At 55.5% G+C, this 27,244-nt stretch overlaps 2 protein-coding genes across 2 annotated transcripts; one reads left to right on the forward strand and one right to left on the reverse strand.

Moving 5' to 3' along the window:
• Positions 1-366: 366 nt before the first annotated feature.
• On the forward strand, positions 367-15,897 carry THRA (thyroid hormone receptor alpha). Its single transcript, XM_040497432.1, has 9 exons — positions 367-465; positions 5,670-6,011; positions 8,359-8,426; positions 9,020-9,120; positions 11,120-11,267; positions 11,880-12,085; positions 13,082-13,228; positions 14,111-14,369; positions 15,014-15,897. Exons 2-9 carry the CDS (start codon positions 5,959-5,961, stop codon positions 15,262-15,264), a joined length of 1,233 nt encoding a protein of 410 aa, XP_040353366.1. The 5' UTR covers positions 367-465; positions 5,670-5,958; the 3' UTR covers positions 15,265-15,897.
• Positions 15,898-18,631: 2,734 nt separating this feature from the next.
• Positions 18,632-26,365, reverse strand: NR1D1 (nuclear receptor subfamily 1 group D member 1). The gene is made up of 8 exons (XM_040497431.1): positions 25,751-26,365; positions 22,688-23,020; positions 22,344-22,432; positions 22,096-22,240; positions 21,087-21,727; positions 20,590-20,775; positions 19,832-20,042; positions 18,632-19,128 (listed from the first exon to the last, which is right to left on the reverse strand). Exons 1-8 carry the CDS (start codon positions 25,779-25,781, stop codon positions 18,929-18,931), a joined length of 1,836 nt encoding a protein of 611 aa, XP_040353365.1. The 5' UTR covers positions 25,782-26,365; the 3' UTR covers positions 18,632-18,928.
• Between the last annotated feature and the right edge of the window lie 879 nt (positions 26,366-27,244).

Consider the following 27,244-nt stretch of genomic DNA (forward strand, 5'->3'; position numbering starts at 1 on the left):
GGTTTTCAGACATGCGTTGTTACCTGCCCTCCTCCCCAGCAGGCCAAGGTTGTGGTCACAAAGGGGACCTCCCTCTTGTATGCTTTTGTATGAGGTGGTCCAGAGGGAAGGTTTAGAAGTTCTCTGGGTAGAGGAGAAGAGCAAGGTGGAACTTGTTGGTGCCCAGGAAATGCGATGGTTGCTCTAGTGCTTTAAGGATGAGCACTTAGTCTGGGGACAGGGACTGGGGTTAAGGGTTAGGGCCAAAGGCACAGCCACACCCCCAGCAGTGGCAAAGAGCAGCACAAGCCCACCTCCCCTTCTTCCTCCTCTCTTCCTCTTGTAAGGAAGAGATGAGTTCTTGGCTCCCAGAGCCTGAGCTGCCTGTTTCATTTTCTCTTTTACCCAGGCGCGTAGGCGGGGGAAGGGGAAAGCGGACCCGAGGCTATCGGCTATTGGTGGCTATCGGCGTTTTTGTACACATCAGTGAGTGGGTGTGTTGTGCGCGCATCCATGTGTGCATGTTTTGTGCATGTGTGGGCTGGGGAGGGCTCTGAATATCTCCTGGAACTGGGCACCCGCAGCCGTGGCTCTGCGCATGCGGAGTGAGTGTGTGTGTCTGCACGTGTCCGTGTGTGTGCCGGAGACTCAGCTGCATTCACTTGCTCGCGCGCGCTCTCTCTCGCTCTCTCCTGCTGTCTCTTTCGCGCGCGCACACACACGTACTCACACACAATTTTCAATCTCTCTCTTCCCATTCCCTCCCACCCCCTCTCCCCCTTCTCTAGCGCTTGCGGGCTCTGTCTCTCTCACTCTCTCTCGTCCTCTCTCTCTCCCTCCCCCCCTCCCTCTTTCACTCTCCCTCCCTCTCCCCGCCCCCTCTCTCTGCCTCTGCCAGTTCTGCCTGGGTGGGGGCTAACTCTCCCGTCCCTGGGGTGCCTGGGAGAACATCCCTGCCTTTCTTTTCGCCTCCACCATTCTCTTCCCTCCTGGGCTGTGCTCCCCTGGGCTTGCAGACTACTCCTTTCTAAGGTCTCCTGGGAGGAAGGCAGCAGAGAAGGGAGGACCCCAAGCTCTGTGCCCATGCCATCTGCAGCGAGTGCCTTGGCCCCGTGACATTCATGCCTCCAGCATTCAGCTGCCCTAGCTCCCAGCTCCGATTACCCTACCCGGCTGGCTGCTGGGGGGAGGGTGGGGACAATGTGCCATGCCCAGCTTGGGGGTGCTCCGAACTGTGCCTTTTTGGCTACTTGGATCTCCCGCTTCCGTTCCTGAGGGGAACTGGGGCAGAGGCAAGAAGTTCTGTGGGTTGCCAGGGAAGGGGCTGAGCTTTTGAGCATGGTTGTGGGCATGGGGGGTGGAGCTGACCTCTAGACCTGGGCACCCACCTTGATGCCTGACTGGAGCTGGCCTGGGGTAGGAAGAGGGAGAGGAGAGCAGCAGGTGGTTAAGGTTATGGTGGGGTGGGGGGATGTACAGTCTTTGCAGTCTTTGATGTTAACACTGGGCATCTGGCCCAAGTCAAGGCTGCTGTTTATGTCTTTCTGTCTCTGATCTGCAGGGGGGAGTTTCCTGTTATATTCTTTGGGGGCAGAGGATCTTTTGTTTAATCATTCAGCCCCCTATGTCATATCCCCCACCCCTTTCTCCCATTCTCTAGCCTCCAAGGTGCCTTGGTGGCTAGGAGATCAGACTTAAGGGTCACTGCCCTTAAGCTCCAGAATCCCATCTCAGGGGGCCGCAGGGAGAACCCACCAAGGAGTTCTGCCTCACTCTCCTCCTCCCTTCCACTTGCCAAGCTGGTGCCTGCGTCTGTGTATTCCTCTACCATCATACCTGCCAAGTAGTACCTTCCTTCCCGCCTTCGCTACCTTCTCCTTCCTGGCACTAGGATAACAGTGAGTTGGGTGGGGCAGTCCTACTCAGTCCATACCTGAGAATAGAACAGGGTGACCTGGGAAAGGAGAAAGAGGTCCTGGCTCTAAGACGCACCTACCCCTCCACGTGGGGGCCTATGTTGTGCTGCAGCTTTCACTCTCGCCAGACTCCCAGGGGCCGTTGGTGTTTGTGGCTGCTCGTGGGAGCCCACGTTGGCACAGGCACTAGTGTGTGCACAGATGCCTGTGTTTGCCTGTGCATGCCCCTGTGTATGTTTGGGCTACAGTGGCCACCGGGGCCCCTTAGCATCACCCTTCTTGGCGCCCATGGTGTGGAGTCAGGGCATCAATGCCAGGTTATTGAGGGAGGGAGGAAGTATCTCCCCCCACCCTAGCATCAGGCAAAGGGGAAGGGGAAAGGGAGGCGTGAACCTACCCACAGCACTATTAATAGCCCACATGCCAGGCCACCAAGAACCAGCTGTCACCGTGGAAACCATTTCTACTCCCCCCCCTCCCCCAGCCTCCATGGGGTGGGACTTAGGCGGGGCATGAAGCACCCCCCACCCATCTTTCTTTGTTACCTTTCTCTCTTTGTCTCCCCTCTCCTTCATTTTTCTCTCCTCCCTACCTCACCCCTTCTGTCCCCCATCCCCCATCTCATCGCTGCCTTTCCTTTCATTGTCATCCTAGCTCTACCCCCCCATCCCTGCCCATCTCTTTGTTCTTACCCCTCCTTTCTTTCTCCCTGTCTTCCCCCATCATCCCTTTTGCCCCTCTCCTTCTCTGCTTTCTCCACTTTTCTCAGCCCCCTCTATGTGTGTGTCTTTTCCTCTGTGGTTGGCAAGGAGGAGGGCTGGGCTTTCTTTAGAGCGTTAAGGACAAAGTCCAGGGGCCCCAGACAGATGGGGCCAAAGCCAAGAGCGGACAGTCAGAGGAGTAGCATGTGTAGAATCTGGGGCTAGATTTTGGGGGCAGAGAATCCCCCTGGGTCTGCAGGACTGCGGAGTGGGGCAGTCCAGCAGTGGGAACCTGGCATGGTGCCCATAGATACCGCATTGGCCTCTTGCCTCTGTCCCCCCATTGCAGAAGCACTTAAACTTAATGAAATGCTTCCCCCTCCATGAGCACTTTGCCCATACTGCCACCCAACAGCTCTTATCTGACAAAGAGAGTGGGTGGCCAGCCCACCCGACAGGTGCGTCTTGCCTTCCGGCTGTCCAGCCCAGTCTCAGAACCCCATAGCTCCACCCTCTCTTCTTCAGGCTGAGCCTCTGTCTCTGCAGGGCATATGCCAGGAAGGAGCCGGACTCCAGGATGAGGGGAGAGAGGCTGCCCTTCAGGGTGGGCATACTTACCATACCCCCCCCCCTTCCCCCGCTGCCCACAGCTAACACAGGCGCACATGGTCTATGCCTCCCTGCATGCTGGGCCGTCTGCTTACTCTGTGTTGCCTCAGAGGCCCAGGTATGTCCCTAGAGACCTGGGGTCCCCAGGGTTTCTCCAGCCTCTTGCTCGGTGCCACATGAGGGTGCCCTGAGCATGAAGGCAGCACCTCGCTCCTCTGCCCATTGCCAGGGGTCATTGGAGCCTGGTTGCACTGACAGGCACCGGGGCACCATTCAGCTCAGCACAGAGGTGGGGCAGAGAGGGAGCCTGCCCCTCCCCCCAGCAGGCACGTGCAAGCCCTTGGCAGTGCCCAGACACATTTGGAGTTAAGGCTGGGCTGGGGAGGAGGAAGGGAAAATAAACATGGTGGCTCAGGTTGGCACTGCCCCAGGTGTGCCCTGTAGCAATTGGCAGTGGCAGGGTGCAGGAGGAGGGGGTCCTCCATAGCTATGGCCCGGGGCAGGAGCTGCCCATGCCATGTGGCTGCTGCTGGTGTTCCCTGCCTGGCCTGGCCCACAGCTGCTAATACCCATTCCCATACACCCTGGCCCTGTTGCCTGCCCCCAGGGCCTGCTCCCCAGGGCTGCCCCTCTCTCAGCATGCCCACTCCTTTGCCTGCCTCCTCCCATCCCTGGGGGCGCTTGGGCCTCCGGCTGGCGAGTGGATTTTTCCAGCTTCTGTAAACAAGTGGTGGCAGCATGCCAGGTGGGCAGGAGACAGGCGGGGGCAGCACCGCAGCCAGGGTGTGCCAAGCACCGAGGCACAGCCTGAGGGGGGAGACAGGGAGACACCCAGACCCAGAGAGAGAGAGAGAGAGAGAGAGAGAGAGAGAGAGAGACATTCAGATGCAGAGAGCCGACTAAAGGAAGCCTCGCTGGGCACAGATAGAAGTGGAAACAGAAGCGACAGAAAATAGCCCTCTATTGTCCGGCCCAACCCCCACGACTTCCCTGGCCCCCTACCCCTCAGTGCCCTGACTGAGGGCAGCAGGCCCCAGTGCCCAGTCCCTGGGCATCCCCACCCACTCCTTCTCCTCCCCCTACCTCCACCCCTTAGGGCTGGCTACGCCATTATAAATTTATAACAGGAATTTCTTCACAAGCCAAGAAAAACTTGACCTACTTTCTTGACGGCTCCCTGGGCTAAGGCTCCCCGCTCATTGCCCCCCCCACCCCAGTCTCCTGTCCAGCCCCCAGTGCCCAGTCTATGGGGGTAGCAGAGGCATAATGGTCCTGCCATGCTCGTCATGCTGGGGGCTTGCCTGGGTGCAGAGGCCCTGTCCGGTTGCCCTGCCCTGCCCAATGACCTGACTTATCTGTCTCCCCTCCCACCCTGGCTCCTTATCAGTTCCTGGGGGTGGGGCGGGGGGCCCAGGGGTGAGGTCTCTGGTACAGCAGCCACGTGATGGAGGTTGTGTGTGGGGAACTGCACCCTTTGTCCCCTTCTCACATGCCCACACCTGCCTGTGTGTGCAGACAGTACACCTCAGGTCTGTAGCCTGTGGTCAGAGGGGCAGTGTGGAGGGAATGGTGGCCCCATGCTGGCACTGCCCTGGACCCCAGCTGGTGGACTGAGGCTAGCATTTGAGACAGGCTGTTAGGTTCTTTTCCCTGAGCCACCTGCTTCCTAGCTGTGTGAACATGAATGAATGATCAAGCTTTCCTGAGCTTGTTTCTTCATCTGTAAAGTTCTGATGCCCACTTCAGAGGGCACATATTATCTATCCAGGTAACACATGTTTGCTTCCTTTCCCCTTGCCCTTGCTGTCCTGGTGGGTGGTAGCACAGCTAAACAACTGGGAGGTCTGGTCCTCAGACTGGGAAGTGTGATTTGGGACCTTGTACAGGAAGCTCTAGGGTCCTTGGGGAGCTGGGATTGAGGAGTGGTTATTTGGTCAGCAGCAGGGGAGAGGTCAGCTCCCCACTGTTTTCAACAGTCTCTCTCCATCAATGCACTTGGGTGGGCACTCATGATCCCTGCGTGCTGCCCCATGTCCCACCCTTCCTTCTCAAGTACCCCCTACAGGTGAGCTGAAAATTGCTCATCTTGGGTCCCCTCTTGTCCTATAATACTGATAACTTTTAGAAAAACTTGGCTAGACGGGTGGTAACAATAGCTACATTCAATGGACACATCAAAAGGCCAGGCGCTTGACTGAATGTCAGGATTGAGACACGGTACGTGATGACCTGATTCTTTTCCTCCACACCTTTCCAGGTCTGGGGCTTAGGATGTGTATCTCCAGTCTTGCCTCCTGCACCTGTTAACTGACAGGCTGTCCTGATCCCGTTTGTGCTTGCCCTCCATGCCTGCCACCATCTTGTTATGAGCTCCAAGAGCCCAAAATGTTGCCACCAAAGGAATCTTAGCCACTCACCGCCACCATTGCACTGCCTTATCCCTGCCTCTCTCCTCTCTTTGCAGGGACTTCTGGACAAGACTCCAAAGCTACTCCCCCAGCCCGAGACCCCTCCTCAGACCCAGCTTGTCCTCAGCCCTACCACCTGCCACTCCCTGGCCCCTCTCACCGCCCGCCCCCCTTGGGGCGCAGGGCATGGTGTGAAAGGCCAAGTGTTGAGGGGAGCACCATGGGTGCTGTGCCCTAGGGCCTGGGTGGCAGGGGGTGGGCGGCCTGTGGGTGTGCCGGGGGGGCCATCGTGCCCACCCCAGTCTCTTGGCGTGCTGGAGGGCATCCTGGATGGAATTGAAGTGAATGGAACAGAAGCCAAGCAAGGTGGAGTGTGGGTCAGACCCAGAGGAGAACAGGTAATGGCTCCAGCAACCAGGTTGTGTCAGTTCTTAGGCAGCAGGCATGGTCATCTCCTGGCTGGGCAAATGAGCGCTGAGCCTGGGCCTTTTAAGCACCTCTGGAGGGCTGGGCATGGGGCCAACAAGCTTGCTGCCTACCTTTGCCCAGGAGATGAGGTCATGGCCACATGTGGCAGGGAATTAGGCACCTGGATTGAGAGATGTCCATTTTGGAGGGGGGGGGGGGGATGCAGGACACAGTAATTACAGGCGGCAGGCACGTGGCCCTTCTCTTGACAGTGCTGGGAGATCTCAGATGCCTTCCCAGTGGCTCTCAGCCGCCCTCACCTGAGCATGTGGAATCCAAACAGCCTTGCCATTTTCCTCTTCTCCCTACCAGACTAGTGTGTGGTCCAGAAGCCATGATGCATGGGACATGACATTTCAGAGCACATGCACCAGTCACTGTTGGTCAGAGCCCGTGCTTATATTTGGAATCTATTGGGAGCCCCACAAGCTCTTCCTTGTTCATGGGCAAGAGCAGGCACTGCCACGGGGCTCCTCCCAGGAAGTGGAAGTAAATGCCAACTCTGAAGGTTTTGCTCACACGTGGAGGAGGAATCAGCCCTGCATACACAACTAGGGATGGGTTACCTGTGATCTGCGTTGCCCTTGAGGAGCCCAGAGGGTCTCTGCTTCTCCCATCAGCCCCAAGTGGCACAGAGTTCTGTCCCAGTTGGCATGATGCCCCAGGAGCTGGGTACAGCCTGTGCCTATGGCCAGGGAGAGGGTGGGGGTGGGGGTGCTCTGGGGAGAAGTGTGGCTGTTGCCTTGGAGACCAGATCTTGAGCCAGGAGGCCAGAGGCTTGGCTAGGCAAAGCCTTGGGGCCCATGTCTGGGTCCCTGGAGGGATGGAGGAAGTGGATGAGGCTGGCAGTTGAGTAGGGCACCTTGGGTATCCCTCCCCAAAGCCCAGGATCGGGGGAGGGCTCTGAAAAAGAAGATATGGCCTGTCACTGATAGCTCTCACTTGCAGCCTCTGTATCTCCCTGCCCAGACTTCTGTGAGTCTGGGCGAGCCTGCTCCTAACTCAAAGAAAAGCAGGAATGCAGGTTCCTGGTTCCCTCCAAGGCAGCATCCCCTCCCCCCACCCCGTTTCTCTGCCACCTTGTGGCTGTTCCTGGGACTGCACCCTGTAAATCGTAGTTGCTGAAAACCACCAGCTCAACTGGGGGCTGGGTGGCCTGGAGTTCTCCCACATCCACTCCTCCTGGAGGCAGGAGGGAGATGTGACTCTCCAATGGTTGTAGAAATCAGACAGGGGTAATCCCCAGGGGGCCTGGAACACAGACTTGTCTATGACTGCGACCCTGGCCAAGGTCACTGTGTCAGTGTGTTGGGAGCTGCATCAGGCTCCAGGGGGAGGAGCCCTGCAACATGCCACATGCAGGGTGGGTGTGGGAGGTTATACAATCCGTGCACGTATGTGGAGGCTTATGTAACCTGTGTGTGCTGTGGTTATGTAACATGTATGGGTCGAGGTTGGTAACATATATGTGCAGTGGTTGAGGGTTGCTAACACCTTGCGTGGAGGGTCCTTGTCTTGGTTCTGACTCTAGTGCACAGTGTCACCAGGCACAAATGGAGCTTCGGTTTGTTGCTTTGTTAAATGAAGGCCATGAACAGGGTGGCTCTGGGAGTCTCTTCTTATTCCAGGTTATAGATTATCATTGCTAGTCAGTATAGGTTTTCAATCACTCGGGTTATCTACCATGTACATGACCTGGGAATCAAGCCACATGTTCACTATTAGGTGTCTGTCCAGAGGGTTGTGTAACACATGGGCATATCCTAGAGGTCATAGAACGCATTTGAGAATGCCCTGAAAATTTCATAGATGTATAGATCCTGGTGCTTATTTATAATCCTTAGGTTTATACTGAAGACAGACAGATGCTCTGGTCTTCTGTTATGTACATATGTGTGTGCCCTAAAGGTTATATAGCTGTAAGCATGTCCTGAAGATTCTTTCTGCATAAGTTCCATGTATTGAAGGTTTAAATATGTGGATATCCTGTGGATTATGGGTGTTTAAGGTTCTATAGTGTGTGTGTGTGTGTGTGTGTGTGTGTGTGTGTTGGAGCCCTAGAACATGCCTGTGCCCCCAGCCATGCCCTTTATCTCTCATCCCAAAGCTTCTAGATAGCTGGACCCTTCTCAGTTTTATCAGCTGACCTGGGGGTGGAAGTGGAATGAGGACACAAGATGGAGGGAATCGGGCCTGGGAGATTATAGAAACCTATTGGATGAGAAGGGGGCTGCCCAAAGACTGCCCTGTGATTCTGCCCACTCTACCCCCATCCAGTGCCAGGTCACCAGATGGAAAGCGAAAAAGAAAGAACGGCCAATGTTCCCTGAAAACCAGCATGTCAGGTGAGCCTGGTTGTGTGTGCCTTTCTTCCCTACCCTCAACCCCACCAAACCAGGCCTGGAGCTCTTTGGGGGCCTGGGCATGGACCAGCAGTTCCTGTGACCCTTGGGGAGAGCCTTCCAGAGAGCTTGGGACGAACTTGTCTGGAGGTGAGAGGGGTGATAAGGGCATGCTCCAGCCTTTGAGGACAGGTCCTCAAAAAAGAAGGACCTCTTCTCTTCCCTGATAAACCCCTTCCCTGAGCCCCACCCCCCTGTGCCCCTGAGTCAGGATCTGGGGCTAATTGGCCAAGGGACTGTATTCCCCTGAGATGAGCTGCTGACATGTCCTGCATCCCCTGCCCCTCAGATGCAGCAAGAGAAAAATCCCCAAATGGGCAGTCGGAAGAACTGGGATTCTCCATATTCTTAGGGAAGGGGATGGACAAGGTGACTCTGATGTGTCTCCAGGATTCTACCTGGACACAAAGAATCCTTTAAGGAGGCTGGGCTAGGGGATGGGCCAGGAAGGAAAAGTTGGGGGGATGAAGGAAGTGTAGGAGCCTCTCTGCTGGGGGCCCAAGCCATGCCTGCCTGCCTCCCTTCCTCCCTCCCAGGGTATATCCCTAGTTACCTGGACAAAGACGAGCAGTGTGTCGTGTGTGGGGACAAGGCAACCGGTTATCACTATCGCTGCATCACTTGTGAGGGCTGCAAGGTATGGACCAGACAGCTCCTGCCCCCCCTACCCCCCACCTGAGCCCCCATCTCACCCGCCTGAAGGCCCTCAGCTCCTGGCAAAGACAGCCCTATAGACACCTAACCTAAACCCCACCTGTTGCACCACCATTTCTCCTCTCTTATTCATTTGTCAGTTTACAATCTCTGCTCTGCCACTCACTCATAGGTAAGATGCTTAATTTCTCTGGGCCTCAGTTTCTTCCTCTATACAACGGGGATAATCACATTACCTACCTCATAGAGCTGTTGCGAGAATTAAATGAGCTAATTCATAAAGTATTTAAAACAGTGTCAGGAACATAAGAAGCACTCAATAAATCCCAGCTATCCTCCATCCACTTGGTGGATCAGATGTGAAGGAGGTAGTATGTGTCCTGCCCTCAAGCTGCTCATAGTCTACCAGAGAGGCACACTGGAAACAAATACTGGTTTTCAAAATGTGGTCCCTGGACTACCTGCAGGATTAGTTCAGTGCAGATCTCCAGGCCTCATTCCAACCCTACTCAGTCAGAACTTCTGTGGTGAGGCCTTTGTGGACTCTGCCTTGGAACAGGTCCCCAGTTACTCCCCCTGCACCTAGAAGAGTGAGAACCAGTGCCGGGGGGAGGGGCACAGTGGGGCCCAGAGTTGGAGAGGATGACAGAGTCTCCGTGGGCAGTTGGGACAAGGTCATAGACTTGGGGAGCTTTAATTACATCTCACCTAGCTCATTTTCACCTGCAAGGGTTTTCCAGGATCATCACCTCCTGAAAATGTAAGACTTTCCAAGAAATGAAAGTATTTAAAAATATAGTAAGGCTTCACATTCCTCTCTTTCTTAGTATCAACAAAGCCCAGACCACCAGGGGTTCAGAGTCCCATAGCAGTGTTCCTGGAAGCAATACAAGCAGCACAACAGAGAGCAAGGATCCTCACCCTCAAGGACAGTTGAGTCCCAGAGGAGCATCCCAGAAAGACAGAAATGCCTTGGCCCCAGCTCTAGAGAGTCTGATATCTTAAGTCTAGAGTGAGGCCCAGGACTTTGCATTTTTCGTTAAGTGCAGTAAATGATTATTTTATTTTGTTTTATTTTATTCTATTCTGTTCTATTTTATTCTCTTTTGTTTTAATTTTTAAGTGCACTAGATGATTTTAATACACCCCTGAATCTGAGAACTCGGAACTGGTGTCCCACACCTCAGGTCCAGTTCTGGCTCTCCTGCCCATTTAGCCATATGACTTTGGGCAGATTGCTTAATCTCTCCAAACTTCAGTTTCCTAGTCTCAAAATGGAGATAGTAACATTACTACCTCACGGGTGGACACAAGCATCAAATGTGATAATGCACACATGGAAAAGGCTTATAAGTGCCTCATAGTGAGTGTTCAGCACATGTTAGCTCTTCCTGTTATTGCTGCCATCTTGATTCTTGAGGATTTTTCTTTAGGGCAAAGACTAAACCCGATACACAGAATTGAAAATTTTCTTTTAAATCTACTAGTGTCCATACACAGTGCCTTTTCTTGATTTTTAACCTCCACCCCCACCCCCACCCCCCATTTCGAGAATTCCACCTGCATGAGCAACAGGCAGCATGTATAAGGGTAGGTTTGGGAGTCAGTTTTATTTTCAGAGTTGTTTAGCAGGATCGAAAATAAGGTATCAGTTGGACCTCCAAAGCTGCTGCTATTCCTTCAGGCATCATAGCACCTGACACCATCCCAGGCTCATGTCTGTGTACTGGGTTCCTCATCCTCCCCCCTGCCACCACCCTTCCCCATGTGCCCCTGCGCCTCAGCAGCCTGGGAGCTGAGGGCACATAGTTCCATATTTCTAAAGTCCTTTGGCCCCACCAGGTGATCCTGGACTTGCTGGTGTCAGGAGGATGCCAAGTTCCCTCACTAATTCCCCCACCCCCGCCCGCCCAGTGAGTTGCATGGTTGGTTCATGAAGGAGAGATCATGATCACTACATGCTACATCTCCCTCCACCCCAGGGCTTCTTTCGCCGCACAATCCAGAAGAACCTCCATCCCACCTACTCCTGCAAATATGACAGCTGCTGTGTCATTGACAAGATCACCCGCAACCAGTGCCAGCTGTGTCGCTTCAAGAAGTGCATCGCCGTGGGCATGGCCATGGACTGTAAGGGGATGGGGGGGTGGGTGTCGAGCCAGGCAGCCATGGGTGGGGGTGAGTTCAGATATGACTGCTCCCTGCCAGAGTATCCTTAGGGCCCACAGTGCAGAGTGACAATCCAGGTCAGGATGATGGGGAATGAATGTTCAGGATCTTGGTCCCTGCTGCCCTCATCCCTGGGGAAAAGGGAACAAAGGATCCCTGAATGGGCCCTGCACATGGGCCCCAGTGCCTACCTGCCTTTCACCACTCCAAGGCCTTAGAGTTGTTGGGTAGAAAGGAGTCCTGAGTACTTCACCCTAGCACAGTGTTCCTGACTACCAGAGAAGACACCCCACTTCTGGGTGAGAGTGGGCATCTTGCATTGGCTGGGGATTGCGTAGCAGGCTCTTCTAGTAACCACTATCACCATAACCACTTAGACCAGAACGTGATAGTCTACATGGGCCCAGTGATTATCATGATCCAGGTTGTGCCACCCAATTGCTAGGTGGTATTTGGGAAGTCACTTAACATCTCTGGCCCTCAGTTTCCTAACCTTACATTGGGAAGAGTAGTTTCTGAGTAGATTGTGGAGAGTGCCATGCAGAGAGCATCGTGTCTCTCTGCCGTTGACAGTGGTTCTAGATGACTCAAAGCGGGTGGCCAAGCGCAAGCTGATCGAGCAGAACCGGGAGCGGCGACGAAAGGAAGAGATGATCCGATCACTGCAGCAGCGACCGGAGCCCACTCCCGAAGAGTGGGACCTGATCCATGTTGCCACAGAGGCCCATCGCAGCACGAATGCCCAGGGCAGCCATTGGAAGCAGAGACGGAAATTCCTGGTAAGGAGAGAGGGGGCATGGGGAGAGCAGCAGCCACGTGGCCAGGAGGAAGAGCAAGCTCAGAGTCTTGTCTCCTTCAGAAAGCTTTCTTGGTTTAATCTGACCCAAAGCTAATGCTCTCTACGACGTGGTGATCCTGATTCATATGCCTGCATATGTGTTGCTGCTGTCACAGCCCTGCCTATTCAGTGTGATTGGGAGCTTCCCCATTGAATTTCTAGAGAGCAGGGGCAACCTCTCCTCTTTTTCCTGCCCACAGTGACTGGGAGGAGAGGGTTAGGACACAGTTATGTAATAGTATTTGAGGGCACCTGATGGGTACGAGGCATTATGGTAGACCCTGGCAAAACTGAGTGCTAAGTGAATGGGCAGCTCGGGAGGAGATGGACAGTTGATTGTATATGGTGAGTGAAGGCAGGAACCTGGTATCTGGTTCCTGGTGGAGTGTGCCAGCGGGTGGAACAGTATAGTGTTAAGAGCACAGCCTTTAATACCAAGCACATGTGTGTATAATGGTGAGGAGTCAGACTATTTGGGTTCAAATCCTGGTTCTACCTCTTACTAGTCATGTGACCTTGGGCTTATTACTCAGCTGCACTGTGCCTCAGTTTCCTCACCTGTGAAATGGTGTTAAGTATAACATCCTTATAAGGTTGTGGTGGGGATTCAATAGGATCTATAAAACATGTAGCCTAGTGCCTGGCTGCGTATTAAATATGTTACATATTCAGTAAACATAGCTTCTATTATTATGAGATTACTTCTACTACTGTTATGGTCATTGTTATTATTAGCCGACTTGCAGCTCTGGCTCTGATCTATTCTCTGCCCTAAGGTGAAGGAGAAGCCTTAGGCATGGGACAGGGCAGTCCCCTGGTACTGGCCGCCCCTCTTCCCCAAGCTGACTTGGAGCTCCCCCTGGTGGGCAGGGAGCCTCAGTGAGAGGTTGAAAGGGGTCTGCAGCCCCAGCTGACCCCTGTCTCTTTCTTTATAAAGCCGGATGACATCGGCCAGTCACCCATCGTCTCCATGCCGGATGGAGACAAGGTGGACCTAGAGGCCTTCAGCGAGTTTACCAAGATCATCACCCCGGCCATCACCCGTGTGGTGGACTTTGCCAAAAAACTGCCCATGTTCTCCGAGGTGAGTGGCAAATGGGAAGAGGCATGGTGCCACCCTAGAGGGAAAACTGGGGCTGCTCCCTTGGTCACCCAGTGTCAGCATATGCTCATCTAAGGTCCTCTGGACAGGGAGCAATCCCTGTAGGTCAACACACATCTAACACACACAACCCAAACACCCCCAACACACACACACACACACACACACACACACACACACACACACAGCTAGCGAATGCCTAAGGAACCAAGATATTCCAAGTGCCTGGCCTCCCCAGCCCCTCCCTGTCCTTCTCCCCCAACATCTACATGGCTATCCTGGCTCCAACAGCTTCAAATTTCTCATTTTATTTATTTATTTATTTATTTATTTATTTATATTTTTTCATGTTTATTTATTTTTGAGAGAGAGAGAAACAGAGTGAGAGCAGGGGAGGGGCAGAGAGAGAGGGAGACAGAGAATCCAAAGCAGGATCCAGGCTCTGAGCTGTCAGTACAGAGCCTGATGTGGGGCTTGAACTCATGAACTGTGAGAACATGACTTAAGCTGAAGTCAGTCACTTAACTGACTGAGCCACCCAGGCACCCCAAATTTCTCATTTTAAAGAGCACTAAGTCTGGGTACAGGCTGCCCTACTAGCTGTGTGACCTTGGCCATGGTACCATGTACCTCACTTTCTTCATCTGCAGTGGGGATGGAGATAATGATGGGAGGGAACTCATAGGCATAATTGTGAGATTTAATGACATAGGGCATGTCCGTGGCCCAGAGCAAGGCTAGTTGTTCAGAGTATACCTTACTGGCTGAGGTGAGTGGTGGCCTCACAGCTCCCAAAGGGCATCCACAAGAGACACTCATGGGGAAGGGCATGCTGAGTGTTCCTGTGGCCCTGCCACTCTGCAGCTGCCTTGCGAAGACCAGATCATCCTCCTGAAGGGGTGCTGCATGGAGATCATGTCCCTGCGGGCGGCTGTCCGCTATGACCCCGAAAGCGACACCCTGACGCTGAGTGGGGAGATGGCCGTCAAGCGGGAGCAGCTCAAGAATGGTGGCCTGGGCGTAGTCTCCGACGCCATCTTTGAACTGGGCAAGTCACTCTCTGCCTTTAACCTGGATGATACGGAAGTGGCTCTGCTGCAGGCTGTGCTGCTAATGTCAACAGGTACCTGCCTACTGGCTGGGAGGGCTCAGAAGCTTCCAGGGCTTGGCTGGGCCCTGCGCCTGTCATTATCCTCTTCCCTGAATTCTACAGTCTTTCTCTATTCCTCAGCTTCTCTGTTCCCCAAGCTTACCTCCATCACTGGGCCCATTCTCTGTCCCCTGTCCCTTGTTCTATTACCCATCCCCCCTCAGTTCTGATGTCCAAGCACATCTCTTGCCATGTCTCCTCTGCCCCTTATTCCATCTTCACCGTATTCTTTCTCTCTGCCCACCACCACCCCCCCTCCACTTTCTGTCACTCACATTTGCCTTTGTTCCACAACCCCAACCACCTATCCCCTACCCCTCCTCTGTCCCCTCTCCCTGCCCCTTATCCCCCCTCTGCCCCTCTTCCCACCAACTCTTCTCTTTGCCCCCTAGTCCTGCCCTGTCTCCAAGCCTCCCCTCTCTTCTCACCTCTCAGTCCTTCTGTCTTCTTTACTCACTACCTCTCTCAAAACCCCCAGCGGCTCAGACTCCTCCCTCCTCCACCCTGCTCTTGCTCCCATGCACACGCTGCAGTCTCTTTCCCTCCCCTTCCCCACCCTAGCCTCTCCAAGTCTATCTCCCTTCACCCACTCAAGCTCACGCCCCTTTTCCCTGCAGACCGCTCGGGCCTGCTGTGTGTGGACAAGATCGAGAAGAGTCAGGAGGCGTACCTGCTGGCGTTCGAGCACTACGTGAACCACCGCAAACACAACATTCCGCACTTCTGGCCCAAGCTGCTGATGAAGGTGACTGACCTCCGCATGATCGGGGCCTGCCACGCCAGCCGCTTCCTCCACATGAAAGTCGAGTGCCCCACCGAACTGTTCCCCCCACTCTTCCTCGAGGTCTTTGAGGATCAGGAAGTCTAAAGCCTCAGGCGGCCAGAGGGTGTGCGGAGCTGGTGGGGAGGAGCCTGGAGAGAAGGGGCAGAGCTGGGGGGCTGAGGGAGGCCCCCCACCCCTCTTCTCTCCTTCCTCTCATCCTTGGATAGATTCAGCTCCCACACACACACCCCGCACTGCCCGTCCCTCCTCAGAACCTCCAGCCCTGGGACAGGGCAAACACATGAACTTGCTATGAAAAAGACAGTGTGGGAGGCTGGGGGACCGTGTCCTGCAGTTCCCAGGACCCCATCCTCTAAGAAGGTAGGGGAAGGGAGGGAGATCTAAGAGGGGACAAGCCATCTTGACTGTAGGGGATGGAAGAATGTGGGGTGGGGGAAGATGCCCTCAATTCAGCCCCTACACACACACAAGAGAGAGCCCCCCCTGCACAGTTCCTTGACAGAGGTTCCCCCTCCAGGCTAAGGGCCTCTCTGCTTCCCCAGAAGCCTGGGTGCAAAGAAAGGCTTGGCTTGGCTCCTCCCCCTGGAGGTTAAAAATTAGTCATTCTAACTGCACTTTGGAAACCAGGCAAGGGGAGAAGATAAATGAAGAAAAACTAGACAGAGAGAAAAAGAAAAAAAGAGTGAGCGATTGATAGAGATAGAGAGAGAGAGATGATATTAAGTTATTAACCGAGGCTGGCCCCCTACCACCCCTAAGCACTTTGAGAGCTGCCCCTCCTCCCCGCAAATCAGAGAGAACTGCCCCACATACCAGGTCCCCAAGGGCAGGGCTGCCGATCAGAGCTGTGAGTTAACACAACAGGGTCCTGGCCATCCCTCCTTGCCTTGCCCCTCCCCCTGTGCCCCTTCGGCACCCCCCGCCCAGTGCTCCCTCTGCTCTCTGCCACTCGTGCCCGCTGAGTTCCATCTACCTCTCACGCTGGATGCCAGCTGGCCCCTCACCAGCCTGCCCTGCTGCCCACACAGCTCCCCTTTCAAGTGCCCAGCCCCAGGGGCCTCTCCCTGCCCCCCCCCCCCCCCCCTCCCCCCCCTGGCACCCACACAGGAAAAACTGTGGCTCAAGCTCCTGCCCTCCTCACACCTGCAGTATTAGCTATAATCCAGATGCTGCTGCACTGGGGGGGAGTTAGGGGGGTGTGTGTGAGTTTCTCCCAGAGCCTCTACCCCCTTAGGACTGTGTCCCCATCTGTCTTCTGGGCTCTCTCTAACCTCTGCCCTCTTCCTTCCCCACTCCCACTCAATGCACTAACCCAGACTCTGGGCAGGCAGGCACCAGAATGGGGGTGCCTAGATAAATGGCACTTAGTTGGGGCCCCAGGGGAGGGGGCGGTTGGTGCTCCTCCTTTTTTCTTTAAAGCTCTTTAGGCCAGCCACCCCTCTGCCCCTGGGACCCCCTCCCCTCTTCTTTTCTCTAATTCAGGGACTTTGGCTTGAGCCACCTCCCACCCTCCTGGTGAGGAGTGCTCTGTTGGTCTGCACTTGGGTGAGCTGCCCTCCTCCTCTTCCTTTTGGCTATCGCCCACTGCCCACTCCACAGGGGAGAGAGGGAGGGAGGAGGTAGCCCTCCCATGGGTGGGGGGGGGAGGGTGGGGAGGGACAGAACAGACCAGAGGGCCCTGGGCTCAGGGCTGCATGTCGGCAGGGATGGATGGGTGGACATAGATGCCCCCGGAAGCCATGGGGAATGGGGCAGGGGCAGGGGGAGGGGTGCCAGGGCTTCCTGCGCTTTGCACTATTGGGGCAAAAATGTCTTAAGCAGTGGGGAACCTGCCACCCCACCCTGACCCTCAGCCTGCCACAGCCCCCTACATACACACACACACACACACACACACACACACACACACACACACGGGAAGGCAATGCTATGCTGCCCATCAGGGCATGTCCTTCCCCCACTGTCCAGGTGTTCTGACAGGGGTGGAGGGCCTGGAAGAGCATCTGCTGTCACCTGTGCATGTGCCTGCCCTGCCCCCCTTGGGCTCGTGGGCTGCCCCTGCTGTCTTTGTCTGTCTCTATCCTCTCTCTCTCCTGGGGTACTGATTCCTATATTACTCCAGTCCCATGGGTAAGCCCTCTTGTACCCTCCTCTGGGGGTATACCACCCCTGGGGGCCCAGTGGAATTCCTGACCTGTCTGCTGTCTCCTCCCTCCCTCCCTCCCTCCCTCCCTGCATCCCCACCTCCACCCCTCCATCCCCATTCTCAGCCATGAACATGGTAGAGAAAAGGCCTTAAAGGGGCTTGGCCTCTTACAGGCACTTGGGAATCCCCCCTCACCTCCCCAATCATATGAGCTGTGATCCCCTACTCCTCCCCCCCATCTCTGACCCCTCCCCCCTCACTCTAGGTGATGTGGGGTGTATGTGTGCGTTTCTCTGCGTGAATGTGTGAGCAAGTACATGTGGTGGGGCAGGAGCCAGGGGACTCAGGAGCACCACGCACCTGCTCTAGAGAGGCAGCTGTCCCAGCCCCTGCTTTGGAAGTGGGGGACAGGGCCCTCTCCTGGGGGCCATTGGTGCTAATGAGGGGGATGGCCTTGACGTGGGTGCTTAGTATGCCTCCCCCAGTATTGGCCCGGGGCACTAGGGCAGGCGGGGTGGGGCAGCAGGTGCAGTATTGGTGGGAGGAGGGACTGCTGGGAATGGGCCAGGCCAGGACAAGGGGGTGCCAGAGCCATGACCACTCCCCCGTGCCCACCACCCGCCTCTCCATCTCAGTATCCCCACCCCCCATCACTCAGAACACACATACCTCATCCAGCCTCCTCCCTGCTCAGCCTTGGGGAGGGTGGGGGTGGAGGAGCCCCTACCCCTTCCCCTGGTGGCGGGTCTACAGGGCTGGGAGAGGGCGGGGCGTGTGACACAGACACCGTCCATAAGGGGGACAGTAATTCCTGCCCCGGGATCTCCTGGGTGGGGGAGGGGGCACTTCCCTGGAGGCGCTACTGAATGTATGAGAAGCTGGTGCTGGGGTGGGGGGAGGGGGGTTGTGGCCAGAAACAGGGAAAGAGGTAGGTCCCTTCCCCAGGGAGGGGTGGGGGACTGGCAGGGGTGACTTGGGGGGCTCCTACTCCTGCCCCACGTTGACAATCAGTATGTCTGTTACGTGCGATTTTTCACCCCGTTGTGTTTTGGGTCAGGATTTTAAAGAAAGATATTTTTATGGTAATTGTTGCTCGTCTATTTTACTATATATTTATGTAATAAATATATGATGAAAATAACCCCCTCGGGCACCCCCCCTTAGACTTGTGTGCTGTTTCCCTGTATCCTCCCATCTGCTGGCAGAATACCCACCCCACAAACTGACCAGATGGAGAGGTGTGCCCCAGCCTTGGCAATATTTCCACCCCCACCCCCAAAACGAGCACACACCACAGAAGCCAGCTCAGCTGTGAACTATTGGATTTGAGACAGGAATAGAACAAATCGGGGGGCTAGAGAATAAGCGGGGGGTGGGGGGGGCGGAGAGTGATTTAAATAGGGGAGGACGGGAGGGTCAGTGATGGGGGAGGGAGGCAGTTATTTACAAGAAGGCTCGGGGGGCCAGAGGCTCATCTTGGAATATTTTATAACAATATAAATAAGATTCTGGTTTGCTTTTCCTTTTCGTCTCGTAAAGGAGAGAGAAGTGCAGAGTTCGATTCTGTACAAGGGGGCAGCGGCAGAAGGCCGGCCGGGCGGGTCACTGGGCGTCCACCCGGAAGGACAGCAGCTTCTCGGAATGCATGTTGTTCAGGGTCCGCAGGTCCGGCAGCTTGAGCAGCAGCTTGGTGAAGCGGGAAGTCTCCGAGGGCCGGTTCTTCAGCACCAGAGCCCGAAGAGCCCGCAGCAGCGTCTCCTGGAGCTGCTCCACCGAAGCGGAATTCTCCATGCCCGAGCGGTCTGTGGGGAAGACGACAGCAGTGAGGCAGGCTCCCCGAGCTCCTCTGAGGAGGAACCGGAGGCGGTCTGCGAGGAGGAGGAGGAGGAGGAGGAGGAGGAGGAGAAGAAGGAGGAGGACCCGGCCACCGGTGCAGCCTCTCCCTGAAGCCCCTCGGAGGGCCCACGGGGGAAGGAGGAGGAGAGGAGCGCAACTCCTTCTCCCAGGCCTCTGCCCTGAGAGCAGGAGGCAGCTGAGAGCTGGGAGCATGGGCTCAGCAGGGCTGGTCACCTCCCATCCCACAAGGCCACTCTCCTTCCCTGAACAGGCCAAACATGTCCAGGCTCCCTTGCTTTTTGCTCTGTAGTTCCCTCTGCCTGGGATGCCCTTCCCCCTCTCTGCCTGGCAATACCTTACTTGTCCTTTGAGGCCCCACTCAAGTGTCACCTCCTTCCCCAGCTCCCCCAGGCAGAAATAGTTGTCTGTGCTTCCAAAGCCCTTGGTTCATGCTTCTACTGTGACACTTATCTCACTGTTTTATAATTAGTCGGGCATGAGTCTGTCTCCCCAGCTAGACTGTGTCTGAATCATGTCTGTATCCCCAGTGCCCGGTGCAGGGCCTGGCATAGAGTAGGTACTCCATAAAAGGTGTGTTGAATCGAACTGCGTCCGCCTCCTCCCCCCCACCCCCCTCCAGGGTCAGGCTCAGGAGAGAGCTTGACCTACCTGCAGAGACAAGCACCACCGCGGTGAAGAGGCCCAGCTCCTCCTCGGTAAGCGCCAGGGAGTTGAGCTTCTCACTAAAGTCAAACATGGCATTGAGCAGGTCCCCCATGCCCATGGCTCCAAGTTCCTGCAGGCTGTAAGTGGTGCGGCTCAGGAACATCACTGTCTGGTCCTTCACGTTGAACAGCGATGCAAAGCGCACCATCAGCACCTAAGGGAGAGGGGACAGGGACAGTCACCCTGGTGGGGTGGGAGGAGCATTTGCCAAATTGCCCCTAAAGTTTTCCAAAGGGTTTACTGGCACCGCCTTAGGTATCTCGGGAAAGAGTGTGGGTGGGTTCTGAATGGGCAGTGGGGTGGGGGTGGGGGAGAGATGGAAGGATGGGGAACATCACCCTGGCTTTAGAATCCAGCAGGGCTGAATCTGAGTCTTAACTTTGTCACTACCCGTGACCTGGGACAAGGTCGCAAAAGTTCACCAAAATTAATTTGAGTCTAGAATGGGGGTAGCAATGTGCCCTAAGGTGTTATTTCCAGGTAATGGGATGTGTTGAGACCCCAGCTGAGATTACAGAAGTCCCAGCCAACCTGACGCAGGAAGGGAAGGGATTCTGCCCCTTCCTTCAGCAGTCAGAGGCTGCCAGGACAAAGATACTGGGGTTCCAAAGCCTTTCAGAGTCCCTCCCTATCCTAGATACCAAGTCTTTCTGCGGGATCCTTCCCAAGGTCAAGACCAGGGAGCACAAAGGGTCACTCACCTCAAAGGTTCCCGCCTTAAGCAAGGTGACCTGGTCATGCTGAGAAAGATCACGAAAGCCGGGGATGTGCTTGGCAAACTCTACCACCTCCCGCACAGCAGGTGTGAAGCTCATGGAGAAATCCTCCCAGATCTCTTGCACGGTTCTCCCACTGCGTCCATGGGGGTACATGTTCATGGGACATGCCTGGAGGAGGAAGGGATTTGGGGAGGGGAATATCAACCAGACTGGCTCAGGTGGGTTCCCCCAGCAGGGCTGGACCCCAGCTTCTGCCCAGGTTAGAGGCTGTGGCCCTAGAGGATCGGTCTTTTAGGTAAAGGAGCAATCAGGTGCCAGGTGGAGATCAGGGATTTGCAGGCACAGCCCTTACTGCAGGGCTGAGCATCCTCCCCCCTGGGAAGAGGATATCCCTGCATTAGCCTCCAGGCACACCCAGCTGCCCTATGCTAAATCCAGTCTCCCAGGCCCCCTGCCCACCTCACCCCCAGTGCCCTCACCAGCAGAACATTCTTGGAGTTGCCCTGCCGTGGACTGTTGGCAGGTGCTTCGCCTTCTGGGGCTGGGTACACATGGGTGGGGCATAGACGGTGCCCGTTGCTGTTGGGCTGCTGGCAGCTGTGGTGGGCAGGGCCAGGGGGCCAGGCGGGAAGGTAAGAGGAGGAAGCCTGGCGTAGACCATTCAGGGCCTCATTATGACGCTGGGCAGCCATAACGTTGTCATTGGGGACAGGCGGGCAGCCCTGACTTTCCCAGCAATGAGGAGTGGTGGCTGGAGGGCTGCCCGATGCATGGTTGGCATTGAAGTTGCCAGGTGAGGTGCCCAGCTTGTCATGGGCATAGGTGAAGATTTCTCGGTGGGCCCGGGCCACCTGGGATATCACATCCTCCACTGTGGGCTCAGGACTTGGGGATCGGGGAGGTGTCAGCTGTTGTGGGAATTGGGAGAAGCCCACCAGGGGTGAGGGGGCCGGAGCGGGAGGTGGTGAGGGGCCCACGGGGCCTGGAGTCAGATGCTGGGTGGGTGAGGTCTCCAACGGGCACTGGCTGCTCAACTGGTTGTTGGCCAGGTTCATGGCGCTCTGCATCTCGGCAAGCATCCGCTGCTTCTCTCGTTTGGGGATGCGCCCAAAACGCACAGCTGTGACAGGATGAGAGCAGCGTCAGGAAGTTCTCCTACACACTCACACGCTTCTCTTCCTTCCTTCCTCTTGAAAGGGCAAGGCCCTGAACGCTTGGGGTTCGACATCAAAACTAAAACCAAGGCCACGCCCCTTGAGGGAGTTTTCCAAGTAGGGATTGCCCTATGAGGGGACCAGAGGAGCGAATAGTAAAGAAGTGTGTTTATCTAAAAAGATGAAAGATGGGCATCCCCTGCCCAGAGGAGACTCACAGTCTGACGTGTCTCTGTTGGGACTTTTTTAAGGGAGGGATTAACTCAAACTTTGGGTGGAAGGAAGTGGGGGGGAAGTTGTGGGGATGCTTTGTGGGGCAACAGTGCCGCCTTACCATCTCGAGACATGCCCACGGAGAGACACTTCTTGAAGCGACACTGCTGGCAGCGGTTGCGATTGATGCGGACGATGGAGCAGTTTTCATTTTTCAGACACCTTTTGTACTGGATGTTCTGCTGGATACTCCGACGGAAAAAGCCCTGGAAGGACGGGGGCAGCTAGTAAGCATCTCCATCCAGGCCAGGCCTATGTGTCCGGGGGAATGAGGTCATACCTCTCTGCCCTTACCCCAACCTGCCTCACCTTGCAGCCCTCACAGGCATGCACGCCATAGTGGAAGCCCGAGGCAACGTCCCCACACACTTTACACAGTAACACCATGCCATTCAGCTCTGTGGGAAGAGAGGGGCAGCAGGTGAGCAGGAGGGCTGTCTGGCCAGAGATGTGGAGGTTTTCTGGGCTGGAAATTCTAGGGGAAAAGCTGAGGAGCTCCTCCAGTATCCAGACTGGGCTGGACAGCGGTGGGTGCAACTCTAGGAGAAATCCCTGAGGCCAGGGTAGGCCCTGGGAATAACCGTGTCATCTAAACACCAAGTCCCAACCTAGTCCTGGCCGACTTCCCCCAAATCAGCTGGAAATTTACGCACTGGTGATGTTGCTGGTGCTCTTGCTGGGGGACACTCGGCTGCTATCTTCCAGGGCCACTTGTAGACCCCCTGAGGGGCTCCCATTATAGAAGGAGGAGGAGGAGGAGGAGGAAGATGAAGAAGGGGAGCCATCATCACTCAAGTTGGGTGGAATGCTCCCAAAGGAGCGAGCTGGGTCCTGAGTGAGGGATCCAGTGGGTGATGGTGGGAAGTAGGCAGGGCAGCCTTGACTCAGGGACTGGAAGCTGCCATTTGAGCTGTCACTGTAGAGAGACTCAGGGCTGGTACGGCTTGGGGAAGAGCCGCTGGAGCCAATGTAGGTGATGACACCACCTGGCAGGAGAACACAAGGGAAGGGGGTGTCAGCACCATGTATCTTTGGTCCTAGGGCACCACTCCTGCTCATCCCCCATCTACCTCCCACTGTTGCATACTTGGAAGTTAACTGTGGAACCCTTAATCTTGGAGTCCCAGGAAGAACCACAATAAGCAACTCCCCAATGCAAACCAGATATGACATGGCCAACCGACACCCCAAGGCTCTTTGCAGGGTACATTCAACTTCTGCCTTGGGTGTGAGGTGCCTCCCTAAAGGCATGACCTCTGCAGGCATCTCATATATGTACCCCGCTACCCCAGAAGCCTTCCTTGGGAATACGGACTGAAGCTAGCTAATGACTTCATCGTTAGTGGCAGATGTGAGGATGGGATGAGCAGCTGAGACCCATTCAGAATGCCCAGTTTCACCCTCCAAAAAAAAAAGGTGCCAATTTTAACACCAAGACCACTCCAGGGATGAGACTATTTGGGGCAAGCTAGCCAACAGTGAGGAGAGTAAGGTCTTACAAGAGTAAGACAGTGACACTCCCCCAAAACTGGAAGACGTTTCTCCAAAGGTACTGAAACTACCCAGGCTGGTTCCCCTGGCCTCCAAAAGCAAGAGTCAGAGTGGACTCTCCCTCCATGTCCAGGGAAGACTTAGCAATGTCCATTGCAGGCGGTGGACATGAAAAACAAATTGTCCAGCCTAGGGTTTAGGAATTCCCCTTTTAGATCTCTCAGCCAGGTGACAACGACCTTGGCTCTCAGCCATTCAAGGGACTTCGACCCTCTGGTTACATTGTCAACCAGGTGTTTGTGCTCCCGTGGCATTAGCAGGAGAAAAGGTGACCTGCCTGCCACACCTTTGCCAAGCACCTAGCTTGGCCTGCCACGGGTGGGGTGGGAAAAGGGAGGATCCTAGGACACGTGTGAGCCAACACAAGCCATGTCACCGTGTATCCAGAGGCACATGTCTTGCTCACCCACTGACACACACTGAGCTGGGCAGGGCAACTCTAAAATAGCTCAAGGTTGGTCAGGGTGAACCCAGCTCCCAATAAAATAGTTGCACAACAGGTCAGCTCCTACAGTTTCAGAGCTGGGTGGGGGGTGGGGGGAGGATGGGATGGGATATCATTTGGTGGTAAATGAACTTGACCTAGTTCACCCATCCCCTAAAAGGGAGTAAGACTTTCATCCAAAGATGATTCTAACCTGGAAGTGAGGGGGATGCTCAAAAGAGTCTAGTTCTAGATCCAGATCTATCAGAACCAAATTGATCTGTGACCTAGAGGAAGTTACCTTCCCTCTCTCTCTGGGTCTCAGTTTTCTGTGACCAAAAAAAAAAAAAAAAGACTTTCAGTAATGATTCTGGGATGTAGCTGTTCTGGGGAAGTCCTTTCTGACAGACTGCTGCTGGTTTGGTGGGGGTGGGGAGTTAAGACAGTGTTTGCAGGAGTAAGAGATGCTCCAGGAACAGAAAGAATTTGGAATGTGGCGAAACTGAGTCTAAAGGCAGTAAAATGAAGTAGGTGCAAACAAAATAAAAAGAAAAGGAATGAGGAGACAAGAGTGGCTAAATGTGAGGTACCATTGAGGAGTGTAAACACGAGGCCATGAGAGGTCAGGGATAGCTCCAGCTTACTCTGCTTCAGGGATGGGGAGAAGGTTCCCCACCCCCCTCCCGTCCCAGGCAGGCGGACAGGAAAAAGAGGCAGGCGGGGGCGGTGAGTCAGCCCAGCTTCACCCAGATCTCGGCGGGGCGGGGCGGGAGCCGGGCCCTCAGCCGGCCTCACGTCCTCACTCCACGTGTGCCTCCTGCACGTGGCTCCCCAACGAGGAACCCCGGAACCCGAGGCCCCGCCCCTCCCCGTCCCGTCAATCAGGAGCATCAGCCCCGCCCCCGTCCCGCCCCTCCTGGGCTTCCAAGTCCCGGGCTGGGCCCCAAACGCCAGCCGGGCTGGGGCAACTGAGGGGAGGAGAGATGGGAACACGCGTTGCCGGGGCGACCGGGGGGGGGCGGAGCTCATTATGTAACGGGGCCGGAAGAAAACGACCAATGGGGTGGCGGCCACGGCTTCTGCTGAATGAAAACAAACGCAGCACGTGGGCCCGGCTCCGCAGCCATGTGAGCCCTCCGGGCCTCCCGGGCGCTGTGGGTGTCCTCCCTGGGGCCGAGCACCACTCTGCTGGCTCCTCAAGTGCCGCTCCCTACTGTCACTGAGGATTCCCCAGTGAGATCCGACCCATTCCCCCAGCCGCTCCTGCCTGGAGCCCCTATCGCCCCACTGCTTTTCAGGTTCCCTTGAGCTTGCAGGAAATAGGGGAAGAGAAAGAGAGGAAGGAGAGGATCATCTTTCCGAGAGGGTCAGCCATGCTACAGCTGCAGGGCAGGGGGGAGGGGGGAAAAGGGGCGTTTGGGGCACTGCTCCAAAGCTCCCAGTCCCTCTAAACTGTGCATCTTATCACATATACCCGCTCTCCATCTCCTCCTGCCCGGGATCCGAGTCCATCAGGCTAAAAGGAGCTTTGGGACTCTGAGAGGTGGTGGTGGGGCGACTCTGGGCACATTCCCAGGACGAATAACTCGCTCTGGAAATCCCAGCCTATGGTACCCGTTATGCTAGCAAATCCCCAGACCGAGGGAGTCCCCAGCCCCTTAAAAAGTTCCTCTTGTTCTAAGGCATACATGGAAGCGAAGAGACAGTACCAAAGGATGATGATAGTAAAGAATCTCAGTACCTGTGTTATTGTTGGAGTCCAGGGTCGTCATGTCTTCACCGGCTGAGAGCGGTCATTCAAACTGGACCTTGACACAGACTGGAGGTTGCAATTGCTGCTGTCGCCCCCTGGACACTGACTGAGGGCGGAGAGTGGATCCCACGGATCACAAACAAGATCCGAGGCACCCTGCAGCAAGGTCTCGGGGTTGCCTGACTGCAGCCCTGCAAAAGGGTAGGACGCAGAGGCAACGGAGGTCTGCTTTGCATGGGAAGAGCAGAGTGTGGGGGAGGGGAAATCAGCCTGCTGTAGTTCTTCTAGCTGGAAGGTAGCAAGGAGGGTCGGGTCTCTGCAGTGCACGGGGTGCCACTGCCTGACGGCTCCACAGCGCTGCAGGGTAGTGAATCTGAAGCTCCCGGTGCAAAAGTCCCAGAGGGAGAGAGGTTGCAGTCAGGAAGTAAGTAGGTGATGGGGAGAAACGGGGCACCCAGGCGCAAAGAAGCGAGACGTGTGCCCTGCTACCTTCCCTCGGCAGCAATATTTCACTCTGCCAATCTCAGCCGCCTTTTGCCCCAGCCTTTTTCCCCGGGACAGAGGGCTCTGCGCAGGCGCCAGCAACCCAGGGTTCCCGGGCCGCACGCGGCACTGGAGCAGGTACCATGTGATCCCAGGGAGCGCCTCGTGCCCCAGTGACACACTTTTCCAGCAGCAGGCACGTTGAGCTCCGTGCGCCTGCGTAACGCCAAGCCTATCGGGATTTGTAGTCCACTGGCAAAGTGGGCGGACTGCGTATATTTCCCCCTTTCTGCTTTGCAAAAGCGATTGCTGGGACCCGGGGAGGAGCTAAGAGCCGGGTCGGGTCGGGTGTGCCCTGAAGACTCAGGGTGGCGTGTTTGGAAAGCCTGTATGGCAGAGGCATGTGAATTCCTGGGGAGGGACTGGCAAGCTTGGCTGTTCGCCGGGAGATCAAAGCTAACAGGCTCTTTCTGCAAACCTTGCAAACGTGAGGGCTTCACGTGATTGCCGGACTGACCTCGCCTTGAGGTTACTAGTGACACAAGGAGATATGACCAGTAGGGGAGGGAGATATCCCCAAAGTCAAGAGCTTAAGATGAATTTCTGCTGCAGGGCCAAGTCCAGGGACCAAAAGGAAATGTGACCCCTTTTTCCTTTTATTCTCCTTAGGGAAAGCATCCCTAAGGGAGGAGGAGTTGCCATGCGGGTGAGGTTGTCTCTGGGGACTCCCTGTCTGCTTGTATGACACCACCTCACTCATTCGAGGTGACTTGGGGGTGAGTCATTTCCTTTTGTCTGGGAAATAAAAAGGACCAGGGAAGGGAACTTTATGGTGAAAGTGCTTTTTAAGATCCTAAAGTAATGGGGCTGAGGTGAGGCAGGGGGCAGAGTGACACCCCCACCACTCTGGGTGCTTGAGTGCAGCATGAAGATCCCACATAAGGGAACTCAGGAGGGAACACGAAGATCATCTTCACCACCACCACCCCTTCCTCAGTA

The sequence above is a fragment of the Herpailurus yagouaroundi genome, unplaced genomic scaffold (assembly GCF_014898765.1).
Source record: "Herpailurus yagouaroundi ecotype Mexico unplaced genomic scaffold, PumYag 189, whole genome shotgun sequence".
NCBI lineage: Eukaryota > Metazoa > Chordata > Mammalia > Carnivora > Felidae > Herpailurus > Herpailurus yagouaroundi.

Coding starts and splice junctions, on each gene's coding strand:
- THRA (XM_040497432.1), top strand. CDS start 5,959: ATGGAACAGAAGCCAAGCAAGGTGGAGTGTGGGTCAGACCCAGAGGAG. Junction 9,121..11,119: donor TCACTTGTGAGGGCTGCAAG/GTATGGACCAGA, acceptor CCTCCACCCCAG/GGCTTCTTTCGCCGCACAAT. Junction 12,086..13,081: donor AGCAGAGACGGAAATTCCTG/GTAAGGAGAGAG, acceptor TTCTTTATAAAG/CCGGATGACATCGGCCAGTC.
- NR1D1 (XM_040497431.1), bottom strand. CDS start 25,781: ATGACGACCCTGGACTCCAACAATAACACAG. Junction 22,241..22,343: donor ATGCCTGTGAGGGCTGCAAG/GTGAGGCAGGTT, acceptor CCGTCCTTCCAG/GGCTTTTTCCGTCGGAGTAT. Junction 20,043..20,589: donor TTAAGGCGGGAACCTTTGAG/GTGAGTGACCCT, acceptor CCTCTCCCTTAG/GTGCTGATGGTGCGCTTTGC.